Consider the following 16,270-nt stretch of genomic DNA (forward strand, 5'->3'; position numbering starts at 1 on the left):
GCTGCCCTTCGGTGGATTGTCCATGCTAAAATTGCCTCTTAGTGCCCAAAAGATGTGTAAGTTAGGTTGCCGGGATGGAATGGGTGTATGGGCCTTGGTGTAGAGTGCTCTTTTGGTGGATCGATGCAGACTCAAAGGGCCAAATGGCCCCCTTCTGCACTGTAAGGATTCTATGATAATCATGATTCTCATTTTTTTCAGATAGCATCTGTTGGTCATGATTCTACTGCTGCCATTTACACCTCTTCCGGACTCGTCTTCTACTGACAGAAAACAACAAAGCTAGTAAGAGCTACATAAAAGAGAGTACGCAAAGAAATTTGCAGTAAATTTCAAAATCAACACATTTTTATGATTATATTAGGAAAAAGAGGGTAGTGCGATTGATAATGGCGATACTGTAAATGAAAACAAGGAACTTGGCAGATGAGGTTAGCAAGTCAGACAACCTAAGAAAACTAATGTTGAATCATGGACAATAATTCAACAAGTTTAAAGTAACGGGGAAAAAAGCCATTAAAGATTGACAAATCCCCTGGACCAGATGGTTTATAAACCCACATTCTAAAGGAAATAAGTGAGAATATTGCAGGTGCCCGAACTATAATCTTATAAATTCACTTGATTCGGGAACTGTTTCCTTAGATTGGAAAATTGCGCATGTCACTTCACTATTTAAGAAAGGTGAGAGTGGGAAATCAGGGAATTATGGACCAGTTTGTCAAACGTCTTTTACCAGGAAATGATCAGATTGTATAATTAAGGATAGAGGGCCAGACCTTCATCCTCAAGACAGGTAGCTAGAATTGGAAATATCCCCAGAACGCCTCAGGAGAAAGTACTGCAAATATGTGATCTGGGTTGTGGGGGAAGGTGAGGTAGGGGTGATGCGATCTGCAGTCAGGCTGGCTGATCCTGGAAACATTTCAGAGGCTACTACAGGGGCTGCCATGAATGGAGTTGGGATGTTTAAAAGGCCTTGTCCCAGTTATAATGAAAACAGATATGAGCTCTAGCCCTCACTCCTCACATATTCCCCATGTCCCATCCATGTCACTTCATGCTCCCAACCCAACCCCTATACTATTTTGTTACTACAGCCTCATAGAATTGTCAATCATCCAGATCCTTTAAAGTGTCAATAGCTGAATCTGCAACCACTTGAAACCTCTTCATCTTGTGTAAATAAGCATCATGAAATTGCTTGCAGAGATCAGAATGGTATTTGTACAGGTTTCCAGAAGGTTTTTTATGAAGTCCCTCAGAGATTGTTGTTGTCATAAAGTTGAAGCTTACGGAATCGAAAGCATGTTATTAAGCTGGTGAAGAAATTGGCTGAGTCACAGGAAACAAAGTTGTAGCAGGGATAATGGGCAGGCGCTTGTTGGCAAGATAGAGGTCCCCACAAAGATCTGTACCAGGACCTCAAACATTTACTTCATTTACAAAGAAGTAGGGTGATGGGATGTGTCCGATTTTAGCGACGGCACAAAGATAGGTGGCAATGTGAGCAGCGTAGATGGAAGCATGACCATGTGAATGGGCTAAACTATGGCACGTAGATTTCAATGTAGTGAAGTCGGGGTTACAATCAGGTCAATCATGATCTTATTGAATAATGGAGCAGGATCCACGGGCCAAGTAGCCCACTTGTGCTCCTGTTCATATGTTTGTATGTAGGCAAATGTGAGCTAATTCACTGAGAACCCTAAAAAGATAGGACAGAGTACCTTCTAAAATGGTGAAAGGCTAGACTCAGTGGTGGTTCAAAGAGACTTAAGGATCCAAGTACACAAATCATTAGAATGTCATGGACAGATACAGAAATATTCTTCGTGGAATGCTGGCTTTTATAGCTAGAATACAGATGGGTGTAGGTTATGCTAAAGCTACACAAAGTCCTGTTTAGATCACACCTAGGGTGCTCTGACCTTTAGAAAGATAGGTTAGCCTTTGCGGGAGTGCAGCCTAGATTTACCAGAATGATACCCGAGCTCCAAGTTTTAAATCCCAAGAAGAGATCAGACATGAGGGTTGTATTCCCTGGAATTTAGAAGATTAAAGGATGATTTGAATGAATTTTTCAAGGTATTTAAGGTTAAATGAGAGAGTGGATAAAGAGAAACTATTTCTGCTCGATAAGGAGTGTAAGACTAGGGGGCATAGTTTAAAAATTAGAACAGTATTTTTCAGGAGTGAAATTCGGAAACACTTCTACAGTTTGGAAAATTGGAAAGCTACTGCAAACAGCAATGTTTGATCAATTGTTAATTTTAAATCTGGCATTCACAGATTTTAAAAATTTATTTCATGGGAAATGGCGTCACTGGCGAGACCACCGGGGGCATTTAACAGTTAACCACATTGCTGTAGATCTGGTGTCACATGCAGGCCAGACCAGGTAAGGAAGCCAGATTCCCTTCCCTAAAGGACATTAGGGAACCAAATGGGGTTTTATGACAATCAACAATGGTTTCATGGTCATGATGAGACTTTTAATTACAGATTTTTATTGAATTTAAATTTCACCATCTGCTGTGGTGGGTTTCAAACCTGGGTCCCCAGAGCATGACCCTGGGTCTCTGAATTGCTAGTCCAGTGACAATACCACTGTGCTGCTGGTAGTAAGGGAGATGGGAGTTTGATCGTAGATCCACCATGACCTCATTGAATGGCACAAAAGATTCAAGGGACTTATTGGCCTACTCCTGTTTCTATGTTCCGTTGGTTGTCCCATTGCCATTTCCTTTTGCCATTGAAATCACTCCTGCACTCCACCATTTCCCTTTAGTTTTTCATCCTCGCCAACCCTCCCCCATATCCGTACTTGCTTTCGGACTGTTATATCTGTAACATTTTCCAGTTACAGACCTGATACATTAACTGTTGCTTCTCTCTCCACAGATGCTACCTGACCCATTGAATCTTTCCAGCATTTGATGTTTACGTTTTCTATTTCCACCAAATTCAGGATTTTGTCTTCTGAGGTAGGGAAGAATTTTTTTAGGAATCCCTCCATTGCCTCACTCCTCCCTATCTCTGTGAACTCCTTCAGATGTCCAGCCCTCCATGATCTCTGTGCTTCTGAAATTCTGGTCTCTTGTATAACCCTGATTTTTATTTCCCGACCATTGGTGGCCATGTCTTCAGGTGACTTGGGCCGTAGTTCTGAATTTCGTCCAACCGACACCTTTCCTCCTCTCTCTTCTCCTTTAATATGCTCCTTGAAATGTATTGCTTTGGCTAACCTGTTCTTTTTTAAAATAAATTTAAAGTGCCCAATTCTTTTTTTTCAATTAAGGGGCAATTTAGCATGGACAATTCACCTACCCTGCACATGTTTGAGAAGTGGGGGTGAGACTCATGCAGACATGAGACCCAAACTCCACACCGACTATGAGGGGGGGGTGCTAACCTGTTCTAATATTTCCTTATGTGGCCTGCTTTTTAAAGCAATTTCAGCATTTTGGCACGTTAAATGCAAGCTGTTTTTGTTGAGTGGTGAGAAATGTTGCAGAGGTGGAAGTAAGTGATTGTTGATGGTCATGGATAGGAGCCAGGGTTTAAACTTCAGCTTTGGGTTGAACATGTTAAGAATGCAAATGCTGCACTGTACCTGAGAGTGTGGGTGAGGAGGGGAATGAAGTTCATGGCAAATGAGTGCCGACTGAAGATTGTGGCTTTGGCTTGATGTTGAATGGAAAATGTTCTGAACACTGCAAGACTAAATATTGTCTAAACAGTGTAGCAGCATCAAGACAATGAGGGACTGAGAGAAGTAGAGAGACACAGCTGGATACCATCAGCATATGTTTGAAAGCTGAAATGCATAAAAGCATGATATTCACCAACTGTGCCTCATTACATTGATGAACTGGAGAACACAGTTACAAATTTGTATTTTAAATGTTTTATTCATCAAAGTGAGAGATATCAGTGCTGTTAGATAGAACATCTTACATTTCAGACGTTCTGTTTCAGTATCCAGCATTGTCTGGCCTTTACTCCGCTGCCTCTGTGCTATCGGACAGCCTGCCGTCCTTCATCCTGCAGCATGAGTCATAGCTTTCTCCAACCTGACATTGGGAAGGTCAGGAACTCTTTTTCCAGCTCCTAAAACAAACTCCATTCCCTTGCTACTGAACTCCATTCCACTCCCTAGGCACTCTCGGGTTATACCTGACTCTGTGTTCATGTGAGCAATGTTTCTGCCTCCTTATCCTTTATATCTACTGCAACAATAAAAGCTTGCATTTATACAACGCCTTTATGTCATATAAGGTCAGAAGTGGGGATGTTCACAGATGACTGCACTGTTCGCAACTCATCTGATACTGAAACAGTCTGTGTCCAAATGCAACAAGACCTGAACAATATCAAGACTTGGGCTGACAAATAGCAAGTAACATTCACACCACACAAGTGCCAGGCAGTGACAAACTCCAAAAAGAGAGAATCTAACCATCACTCCTTATTACTATTGCTGAATCCCCCATTACTGAATCCCCCATTATCAACATTCTGAGTTACCATAAGACATAGGAGCAGAATTAGGCCATTCGGCCCATCGAATAATAATAATAATCGCTTATTGTCACAAGTGGGTTTCAATGAAGTTACTGTGAAAAGCCCCTAGTCGCCACATTCCAGCGCCTGTTCGGGGAGGCCGGTACGGGAATTGAACCCGCGCTGCTGCCTTGTTCTGCATTACAAGCCAGCTGTTTAGCCCAGTGTGCTAAACCATCTCTGCCGTCAATCATGGCTGATATATTTTTCATCCCCATTTTCCTGACTTCTCCCCATAACCCCAATTCTCTTATTAATCAAGAACCTTTCTATCTCTGTCTTAAAGACACTCAAGTGATTTGGCCTCCATAGCCTTCTGCGGCAAAGAATTCCACAGATTCCTTGCTGATGAAATTCCTCCTTATCTCAGTTTTAAAGCATCCCCCCTTCAGTCTAAAGCTGTGTCCTCCGGTTCTAGTTTTTCCTAGTAGTGGAAACATCCTCTCCACGTCCAGTCTATCCAGGCCACTCTACCATTGACCAGAAACTCAACTAGACCAGCCATATTAATTCTGTGGCTACAAGAGCAAGTCAGAGGCTTGAAATTGGCATCCCTTCCACAAACATTCACTCCCTCCCTCCACCACCGATGCACAATATGTACCAGCAGTGTGTACCATCTGCAAGATGCACTGCAGAAACTCATCAAACTTCCTTCGACAGCACCTCCAAAACCCACAACATCTCTCATCTCGAACGACTAGGCCAGCAGATGCAACATCTTCGGTTCTGGGGTAATTTTCTTTAGAACAGTTAAGGTTAAGGGGAGATTTGATAGAGGTGTCCAAAATCATGAAGGGTTTTAAAGAGTAAATAGGAGAAACTACTTTTAGTGGCAGAATGGCCGATCACCAGAGGAAACAGATTGGAAAAGAAGCAGAGGTGACATGAAGAAACATTTGTTTCAGCAACCAGTTGTTATAATCTGGAAGGATACAGCCTGGAAGGGTGGTGAAAGCAGATTTAACCATAACTTTCAAAAGGGAATTGGATAAATATTTGAAGGGGAGGAAATATTACTGGTCTGCGGGGATGATTTGGGAGGATGGGACAAAATTGAATAATTGAGGGTACAGGAGGTAAATCTATCTCATGACACTAGTCAGGACAAGATGAGTCTGAAGAGAACATGAGGTAAAACCCACCTATTTCACTATGCATTGATTCACCTGTCTTCATATCTCCTTATTTGGTTTACTTTCGGATTTTGTTTGATAATGGCCCTGTAAAGTATCTTGGGACGTTTTATCATCGTAAAGCAACCATATAAATGTAAGTTGCTGTTGTTATAAATTGTTAATTTTCCTAAATTATGTGCTCACTTCAGCAGCACGTATACTAAAGTTGGAACTATACAGAGAAGATTAGCATGGTTCCTGCACAAGGATGACACGCAAATTCGTGAAACGTTCCATATTTATTTGCTGGCAGCACGGTGGTGCAGTGGTTAGCACTGCTGCTTCACGGTGCTGAGGACCCGGGTTCAATCCCGGCCCTGGGTCACTGTCCATGTGGAGTTTGCACACTCTCCCCTTGTTTGCATGAGTTTCGCCCCCATAACCCAAAGATGTGCAGGGTAGGTGAATTGGCCACGCAAATTGCCCCTTAACTGAAAAACAAATCATTGGGTACTCTAAATTTAAAAAAAAAAATCCTAAATTACAATGATTTTGTATTTGTTGGCTTCAGCTGACGAGGAGCTGGATTGATACTGTCCAAATTCATTTCACACAGGACTCTTATAGCCAGAGGATAGAAGATACTTTTATCCTTTTAGCTGACAGCCCTGACTCACTGACACCACTTTCAATTCCGAGGCAGAATGCTCATTCCAGAGACATGAGTACGTAAGCTTGGCGGACACCTGCGTCCAGTACTGAGTAGGTGCTATAGTGCTGCAGGTACCATCTTTAGAATAATGGGCAGAAACTATCTCATGACACTAGTCAGCCCCTTACGACAGCACCCACTAAACCCACAACCTCACCTAGAAGGAAAAGGGCAGCAGACATATGGGAACAACACCACCTGCAAGTTCTCCGAGCCATACACAATCCTGACTTGGAACTATATAGTCGTTCCTTCACCGTTGGTCGGTCAGAGTCCAGGTGCTCCCTCCCAAAGCGCACTGAGTGTATCTACATGACATGGAATGCAGCGGTTCAAGAAGGCGGCTCACTAATACCCTCTTGAGTGAAATTAGGGTCGGGCAATAAATGCTGGCCTAACCAATGATGTCTATATCCCCTGAAAGAATAAAAAAGTCAAATAAGAACTGGCAGTTCTCACTGATGTCCTGGCCAATACCTATCCCTTAGATTACAATTAAAACAGGTGACCTAGTCATTTATATAATTGCTGCTTGGGATTTTGGTCTATGTATCCTGGCTGCCACATATCCAATATTAATACGATAACTATAATCTTTATTAGTGTCACAAGTAGGCTTACATTAACAATGCAATGAAGTTACTGTAAAAATCCCCTAGTCGCCACATTCCAGTGCCTGTTCGGGTATACTGAGGGAGAATTCAGCACCTGGAGGAAACCCACACAGACACGGGGAGAACGTGCAGATTCCACACAGACAGTGACCCAAGCAGGGAATCGAACACGGGTCCCTGGTGCTGTGAAGCGACAGTGCTAACCACTGTGCCTCCGTGAACTACTGTACATTCAACTGTAGTTTATTGGCTGTAAAGCACTTTGTTTGTGAAAGGTGCTGTATAAATGTAAGTCTCTATCCCACACATATAATAATAATAATCTTTATTAGTGTCACAAGTAGGCTTACATTAACACAGCAATGAAGTTACTGTGAAAGTCCCCTAGTCGGCACACTCCACCGCCTGATCGGGTACACCGAGGGAGAATTCAGGATGTCTAATTCACCTAGCAAGCACGTCTTTCGGGACTTGTGGGTGGAAACCGGACCACATGGAGGAAACCCACGCAGACACGGGGAGAACGTGCAGACTTCACACAGTTATCCAAACGGAAATCGAACCCGGGTCCATGGCGCTGTGAACCAACAGTGCTAACCACTGTGCATAAGAGAACAGGATTGAGCTGGACTATCTTACTTTTGTGATTGAATAACCTGTCCATGTCTCCCTGTGGACAAGTTACTGGAATGCTATGGACTGTGCCCCAATATAGGTCATACTCTTCAAATGGGGAGGGAAGAAAACTGGAATACAGACAATTACCAAGGACCCGGGTTCGATTCCAACCTTGTTTGATTTCTGTGTGGAGTTTGTACCTTCTCCTCGTGTCTGCGTGGGCTTTCTGCGGGTGCTCAGTTTCCTCCTGCAGACCAAAGATTACGTGGATTGCCATGCTAAATTGCCACTTCGCAATGCCTCAACTTTGTGTGCAAGGCTAGGGTTAATACAGTTAAAGGTCAGTTTCCGGGTGCGGCAATGACCAGCTGAGTCGCACGTTTCGGCACCTCCCGTTGGAACGGACTTTTGGGCTCTTATTAGGAGCCCCAACGGCAATTTAAACGGCCAAAAACACTGTGCGGTAAACCAGTAGGGAATCCCCCCGGACACGCATGGATAAGGGAGAGGATAGCCGCCGGATTGCGGAGGATCCTCTGGAGCAGCGGCAAGGAAGGGAAGCTCGAAGCAAGATGGCGTCGGAAGGTGGCCGTTTGTTATGGGGCCCGGAGCAACAAGAGTTCCTGCGGCGCTGTGTGGAAGAGCTGAAGAAGGAGTTCAAGAAGGAAGTGTTGGCCCCGATATTACAGGCGATTGAAGGGCTAAAGGAGGAGCAGAGGACCCAGGAGCTGGAGCTTCGGGTCGTGAAGGCAAAGACTGCTGAAAACGAAGATGAAATACAGGGCCTGGTGGTGAAGGCAGAGACGCACGAGGCACAGCACAAAAGGTGTGTGGAGAGGTTGGAAGCACTGGAGAATAATTCGAGGAGGAAGAATTTAAGAGTCCTGGGTCTCCCCGAAGGCGCAGAAGGGGCAGACGTCGGGACATATGTGATGCTTCACTCGCTAATGGGATCGGAGGCCCCGACGGGCCCTTTGGAGGTGGAGGGAGCCTATCGAGTTCTGGCGCGAAGACCAAAGGCTGGAGAAATACCTCGAGCTATAGTGGTGAGGTTTCTCTGCTACAATGACAGAGAGACGGTCCTCAGATGGGCGAAGAAAACTCGGAGCTGTAGGTGGGAGAACGCGGTGATCCGCGTATACCAGGATTGGAGTGCGGAGGTGGCGAGAAGGAGGGCAAGTTTCAATTGGGCTAAGGCGGTGCTTCACAAAAAGAAGGTTCAATTTGGAATGTTGCAACCGGCGAGACTGTGGGTCACACACCAAGGGAAGCACCACTACTTTGAGACGGCAGAAGAGGCGTGGACATTCATTGTGGACGAGAAGCTGGAATAGTCTGGCGAGAGAAAGAGCTTCTGGGACAATGTGGTGGGGTGATTATGTGGGGCGAGGAAGAGGAAAGGGGGGGGGGGGGGGATGATTTTTCAATTTGTTAATTCTGTGATCCTGTAACTTTTCTCTCTTCCCCATGTTGGGGGGGGGGGGAGAGTATGAGGAACTGTGGGCGCCGGTGGGACGGAAAGGGGAAGGAGATGGGGAATGTGCCATTAGGGGCGGGGCCGAGTGGGAAACGCGGGCTTTGCTCCCGCGCTATGGTAATTATGGCGGGAACAGGGACGCAGGAAGGAAGGGGCCTCGCACAGTGGGGGCCGAGGGCAAACGGGGAAGCCGAGGTCAGCCAGAGTTCGCTGACTTCTGGGAGCAACATGGGAGGTGCAACTACGCTAGAGGGGGATCTAGCGGAGGGGGGGGGGGTTAGCTGGGTTGCTGCTGCTAAGGAGAAGGGGAGCTATTATGGGATGGGGTGGTCGAGACGGGGGGGCACCGTTGGTGGGATATACAGGTACGTGGGAACCGGGTGAGGAGCTGGGTTAAAAAAGGGGATGGCTAGTCGACAGGGGGGGGGGGGGGGGGGGTAAAGAGCCCCCCAACCCGGCTGATCAAGTGGAACGTGAGAGGGCTGAATGGGCCGATTAAAAGGGCACGGGTACTCGCACACCTAAAGAAATTAAAGGCAGATGTGGTTATGTTGCAGGAGACGCATCTGAAACTGATGGACCAGGTCAGACTACGTAAAGGATGGGTGGGGCAGGTGTTTCATTTGGGTTTAGATGCAAAGAATAGGGGGGTGGCTATCTTAGTGGGGAAACGGGTACTGTTTGAGGCAAAGACCATAGTGGCGGATAGTGGGGGTAGATATGTGATGGTGAGTGGCAGATTGCAAGGGGAGGCGGTGGTTCTGGTGAACGTATACGCCCCGAACTGGGATGATGCAAATTTTATGAGGCGTATGTTGGGCGTATCCCGGACCTGGAGGCGGGAAAGTTGGTAATGGGGGGAGACTTCAATACGGTGCTTGATCCAGGGCTGGACCGGTCGAGGTCCAGGACCGGGAGGAGGCCGGCAGCGGCCAGGGTGCTCAAGGACTTCATGGAGCAGATGGGAGGAGTGGAGATTTATTAGGCCTAGGAGTAAGGAGTTCTCATTTTTCTCCCATGTTCACAAGGTATACTCAAGGATAGACTTTTTTGTCTTGGGAAGGGCACTGATTCCGAAGGTGACAGGGACGGAGTATACGGCCATAGCCATTTCGGACCACGCTCCACATTGGGTAGACCTGGAGGTAGGAGAGGAAAAAGAACAGCACCCACTCTGGAGAATGGATTTGGGCTTATTGGCGGATGAGGGGGTATCTCTAAGGGTGAGGGGGTGTATTGAAAGGTACTTGGAGCTTAATGACAACGGAGAGGTTCAGGTGGGAGTGGTCTGGGAGGCGTTGAAGGCGGTGGTCAGAGGGGAACTGATATCCATAAGGGCACACAAAGGGAAGCAAGAGGGTAAAGAAAGGGAGCGATTGTTGAGAGAACTTTTGAGGGTGGACAGGCAATATGCAGAGGCACCGGAGGAGGGATTGTACAGGGAAAGACAAAGGTTACATGTGGAATTTGACCTGCTGACCACGGGTAAGGCAGAGGCACAGTGGAGGAGGGCACAGGGTGTACAGTATGAGTATGGAGAGAAGGCGAGTCGGCTACTGGCCCACCAATTGAGGAAGAGGGGAGCGGCGAGGGAGATAGGTGGGGTGAGAGATGAGGAGGGAGAGATGGAACGGGGAGCGGAGAGAGTGAACGGGGTGTTCAAGGCACTCTATGAGAGGCTATATAAGGCTCAGCCCTCGGAAGGGAAGGAGGGAATGATGTGTTTCCTGGATCAGCTGGAACTCCCGAAGGTGGAGGAGCAGGAGAGGGCGGGACTGGGAGCACAGATTGAGATGGAGGAGGTGGTAAAGGGGATTGGGAGCATGCATGCGGGGAAGGCCCCGGGACCGGATGGATTCCCGGTGGAATTTTATAGGAAATATATGGACCTACTGGCCCCGCTTTTGACGGGAACCTTTCCTGAGGCCAGGGAAAGGGGGAAGTTGCCCCCGACTATGGCGGAGACGACGATATCGCTACTTTTGAAGAAGGAAAAAGACCCGCTGCAGTGTGGGTCCTACAGGCCCATTTCCCTTCTGAACGTAGATGCTAAGCTCCTGGCCAAGGTGATGGCGACGAGGATAGAGGACTGTGTCCCGGGGGTGGTCCACGAGGATCAAAATGGGTTCGTTAAGGGGAGACAGCTGAACACTAACATACGGAGGCTGCTAGGGGTGATGATGATGCCCCCACCAGAGGGGGAGGCGGAGATAGTGGTGGCGATGGACGCCGAGAAAGCAGTCGACAGAGTGGAGTGGGACTATCTGTGGGAAGTGTTGAGGAGATTTGGTTTTGGAGAAGGGTTTATTGGATGGGTACAGCTGCTATATAGGGCCCCGGTGGCAAGTGTGGTCACGAACAGGCAGAGGTCTGACTACTTCCGTCTTTATAGAGGGACGAGGCAGGGGTGTCCCCTGTCCCCGTTACTGTTTGCATTGGCAATTGAGCCCCTGGCCATAGCACTGAGGGGCTCCAGGAAGTGGAGGGGAGTACTCAGGGGAGGAGAAGAACACCGGGTATCATTGTATGCAGATGATTTATTGCTGTATGTTGCGGACCCAGTGGAGGGGATGCCTGAGATAATGCAGACACTCAGGGAGTTTGGGGAATTCTCGGGGTACAAATTGAATATGGGGAAGAGTTGTTTGTGGTGCATCCGGGGGAGCAGAGCAGGGGAATAGATGATTTACCGCTGAGGAAGGTAACAAGAGATTTCCGGTACTTAGGGATTCAGATAGCCAGGAGTTGGGGAACCTTACATAGGCTTAACCTAACACGATTGGTGGAACAGATGGAGGAGGATTTTAAGAGATGGGACATGGTGCCCCTGTCACTGGTGGGTAGGGTGCAGGCGGTCAAAATGGTAGTCCTCCCGAGATTCCTTTTTGTGTTTCAGTGCCTCCCGGTGGTCACGAAGGCTTTTTTCAAGCAAATCGAGAAAAGTGTCATGAGTTTTGTGTGGGCTGGGAAGACCCCGAGAGTGAGGAGGGGGCTTTTGCAGCGTAGCAGGGATAGGGGGGGACTGGCACTACCGAGCTTAAGTGAGTACTACTGGGCCGCCAATATCTCAATGGTGTGTAAGTGGATGGGAGAAGGGGAGGGAGCGGCGTGGAAGAGATTGGAGATGGCATCCTGCAAAGGAACCAGCCTACAAGCACTGGCGCCGTTGCCGTTCTCCCCGAAGAAATACACCACAAGTCCAGTGGTGGTGGCAACACTGAAAATTTGGGGGCAGTGGAGACGGCATAGGGGAAGGACGGGAGCCTCGGTGCGGTCCCCGATAAGAAATAATCATAGGTTTGTCCCGGGGAGAATAGATGGGGGATTTGGAGCATGGCAGAGAGCTGGGATTGTGCAACTGAGAGATCTGTTCTTAGACGGGACGTTTGCGAGTCTGGGAGCACTAACGGAAAAATATGGGTTGCCCCAAGGGAATGCATTTCGGTACATGCAACTGAGGGCTTTTGCGAGGCAACAGGTGAGGGAATTCCCGCAGCTCCCGACGCAGGAGATTCAGGATAGAGTGATCTCGGGGACATGGGTGGGGGATGGTAGGGTGTCGGATATATACAGGGAAATGAGGGACGAGGGGGAGATCATGGTGGATGAGCTGAAGGGAAAATGGGAAGAAGAGCTGGGGGAAGAGATTGAAGAGGGGCTGTGGGCAGATGCCCTACGTAGGGTAAACTCTTTGTCCTCGTGCGCCAGGCTAAGCCTGATACAATTCAAGGTTTTGCACAGGGCGCGTATGACCGGAGCAAGGCTCAGTAAATTTTTCGGGGTAGAGGATAGGTGTGGGAGATGCTCGAGAAGCCCAGCAAACCACACCCACATGTTTTGGTCATGCCCGACACTGCAGGGGTTCTGGGTGGGGTGACGAATGTGCTTTCGAAGGTGGTGGGGGTCCAGGTCGAGCCAAGCTGGGGGTTGGCTATATTTGGGGGTTGCAGAAGAGCCGGGAGTGCAGGAGGCGAGAGAGGCTGATGTTTTGGCCTTTGCGTCCCTAGTAGCCCGGCGAAGGATATTGCTTATGTGGAAGGAAGCCAAACCCCCGGGCGTGGAGACCTGGATAAACGCATGGCAGGGTTTATAAAACTAGAACGGATAAAGTTCGCACTAAAGGGTTCGGCTCAAGGGTTCACCAGGCGGTGGCAACCGTTCATTGACTACCTCGCAGAACGATAAAGGAAATGGGAAGGTAACAGCAGCAACCCAGGGGGGAGGGGGAGGGGGGGTGCAGGGAGGGCTCGGGTGGGTCCTCGGATGTTTTTGTATAGATATTTGTACTTGGTTATGTATATTGGATTGTTTGATTTTATTATCTGGGAGAGTTATTATTTTTGTTCTGGCAGTTGCCATTTAGTTTATATATTATTTATTTATTTGTTAAAAATGGTCACTGTTATATATATATTGTTTTACGGTTGTAAAAAGGGAAAACCCTTTGCATTGTTTTGTCTGGCCGAAAAATTTGAATAAAATATATTTTTTTAAAATAAAAAAAATACAGTTAAAGATGGTGCACAGAGCCCATCTAACAAGGTCAAGGGTGAGCCTGTTGTTTAAGGGGGTGGAGGACGCTTGCGAACAGTGTGGAAGAGGTCCGGCCAACCATGTACATATTTTCTGGTCCTGCCGAAGATGGAGAAATTTTGGAGGTTTTTCAGTGCCATGTCGGCGATCTTGCACTTGGATTTGGAGCCTAGTGCCCCGGGGGCCATATTTGGGGTGTCGGACTTGCTGGGGCTGCAGATGGGAGTGGGGGCAGACGTTTTAGCCTTCCCCTCGCTGATTGCTCGCAGGCGGGTCCTGTTGGGGTGCAGGTCAGACTCTCCATCCAGTGCCATGGTATGGCTGGAGGATCTGATGGAGTTTGTGTATTTGGAGACGGTTAAGTTTACCGTGAGGGGTTCCACAAGAGATGGGGTCTGTTTGTTCCTCATTTCAAAGAGTTGGTTACCGTCAGCCGCCATGGGTGGGGAGAGAGTTGGATTGGGGGTAGGGATGGGGAGAATATTCTTTATTGATTGGGAGAGTGGGGGGGGGGGGGGGGGTTGTTGTTGTGTTTTGCATTGTTTTATGTATAAAATGTTAAAAACCAAATTAAAAAATATATATTTTTTAAGTGTGCCTTGGTGTCCAAAAGGTTAAGTGGGGTTACTGGGTTAAGGGGATAGGGTGGGGGCATGGGCCTAGATAGGGTGCTGTTTCGGAGGGTCGGTGCAGACTCAATGGGTGATTGGCCTCCTGCACGGCAGGGATTCTATGATATCATTTGGAATATATAATATAATTTATGGTAATAATTTTGATGTACAGTGAAAATGTTAATTTATGGCTGTCTCATTTTACCGATCATTTATGTTGCAGCCTATTCTTGAGGGAGTTTTGTTGTGAAAAAACTTCTATGTCTGCCGACTTGTTGGAACATGCACCTCACGCAGCTGAGCAATGGTAAAAGATGGCCGAATTGCTGTTCGGGGAAACCGGCACTGTCGGCACTGCAGGTGTGTACTTAGCAGACAACAGGCTGAATTTAGACGTGTTTCCAAACAGCTGCAGCCATTTTTCTGCACTTTACAAAACACGCAGAGAGGAGGTGCGACAGATTGAGTTTCTACGACTAAACTGCAATGAGGAGCAAATTGGTACATCACTCGCCATCATTCCTGAACTAAGGAGGCTGAAATCACTTGTACTTAAAGGTAATGGATGTCGTTACAAATAGATTTCCATCAGTTCTTCCTCTCTTGTAGTTTTAATTATGAGTAATTATTTTTGATTTTTTGAAGTGATGTCTAACATGATTTTCTTTGAGTAAATTAATTTCTGCTGGAGTAATATACAAATTTCCTGCAATTCCTGGTACGTCTAATCTTTTCCACAGCTAAGTACCATATGAAATGAAGCAATCCGTGTGACTTGGATTGCACCGATTATTTTCTAAGTTTAAATTACTTTCTTTGTTCTGCAAAGTTTCACTGTTTGGTCTGAGGCTACATTTTGATGAGTAATGCGTATTTCAGAACTTACTAGAAAAATTTGGATCCTGAAATATTCTTTAGATTATCTAGAGCTGCTGATGTGCTTGAGGTGACAGTGTAACCTCTTGATTTCCTTTCACATATGACAGAATTACTTGGATTGATATCTTACAGTTCTAAAGGTTGGGATGGAGCTGTAGGAAGTGCTGTGTACACAGGCAAGCAAATATCTTGGAAAACATCTACTAATCTATTGACTTTGTAGCTCCAATCATCAAGATCGCTGTCATTATTCTATATCTTAATGTGCGAATCTTATGCAGAAATACCTGAGCGTATTCCTGGACATTGAAACACTGCACTGTTCTTGCCCTAATGGCGTTTATTAAATTTAATTTACTAGGCGGCCATCTTAAGGATGAATATGGTGTGTGCCAGCGTGGTCTGGTGGCAACTTTGCCTTGGGAGTTCAGCCATCTCCAGCACTTGACCCACTTGGATTTGAGCTTCAACAGCTTTACTTCTTTACCTGAATGTGTGACTGAGCTGAAGGAGCTAACAATGCTTCAGCTGTGCCATAACCAACTGGCTGCACTACCCGAAAGCATTGGCAAGCTGGTAAAACTGACCTCCTTTTTACTGATGAAAAACCAGCTGAGAGAGCTGCCTGGGAGCATCGGTGAACTTGCAGCCCTTCAGACAGCAGATATATCTGAAAACGAACTGGAACGGCTCCCCAACGAGATAGGAAATCTTCACAGTTGTTTGCGATTGGATCTTTCGGGCAATAAACTAACAACTGTGCCAGCCTCGCTCGGTGAGTTTAATTGTAAAACAATTCCAATTACTAGAATAATGATGTACCTTGATGTAAGATTATACATCATTAATGTGAGATAATAGTTATCGTATTAAGATGTGTGAACTGTTAAAAGATAATAACATGTAAAATGTTTGAATTATTTTTCACTTGTCTGATCATGTAACATCCAAGTTCTTTTCGTACGTTTGATTATATGTTCATGCTACAGCATGTTTAATGTTTACGGTTCCAATCTATCTGTCTATATTTATAATTAATAAATTGATTGCTATCTGTTGATAATCTTCACTAGTCTTGCAATATTCCAAAATTTTGTTTGTATCTTTTCATTTTTAATATGTTGGGAGAGTGATGCGAT

At 46.5% G+C, this 16,270-nt stretch overlaps 1 protein-coding gene and 1 non-coding gene across 9 annotated transcripts in view; both read left to right on the plus strand.

Annotated features, from left to right (window-relative positions):
- The window catches only part of pidd1 (p53-induced death domain protein 1), a 173,229-nt gene that overhangs the window by 57,941 nt on the left and 99,018 nt on the right, over positions 1-16,270 (plus strand). For 6 of the 8 annotated variants that reach the window (XR_011949587.1, XR_011949588.1, XM_072518909.1 and 3 more), the window contains 4 exons: positions 202-285; positions 2,905-2,987; positions 14,476-14,810; positions 15,493-15,906. Coding sequence is in view for 6 of the 8 variants with exons in the window: in XM_072518909.1 (XP_072375010.1) it covers positions 14,567-14,810; positions 15,493-15,906 (658 nt within the window). In the remaining 2 variants the exon portion in view is untranslated. The remainder of the gene's footprint in view (positions 1-201; positions 286-2,904; positions 2,988-14,475; positions 14,811-15,492; positions 15,907-16,270) is intronic. The other 2 variants (XM_072518912.1, XM_072518913.1) reach the window with 1 other exon arrangement.
- Positions 5,881-5,987, plus strand: LOC140385012 (U6 spliceosomal RNA). The gene has a single exon (XR_011933275.1). It is a non-coding gene; the product is annotated as a U6 spliceosomal RNA (small nuclear RNA).

This window comes from Scyliorhinus torazame, chromosome 10, assembly GCF_047496885.1.
Source record: "Scyliorhinus torazame isolate Kashiwa2021f chromosome 10, sScyTor2.1, whole genome shotgun sequence".
NCBI lineage: Eukaryota > Metazoa > Chordata > Chondrichthyes > Carcharhiniformes > Scyliorhinidae > Scyliorhinus > Scyliorhinus torazame.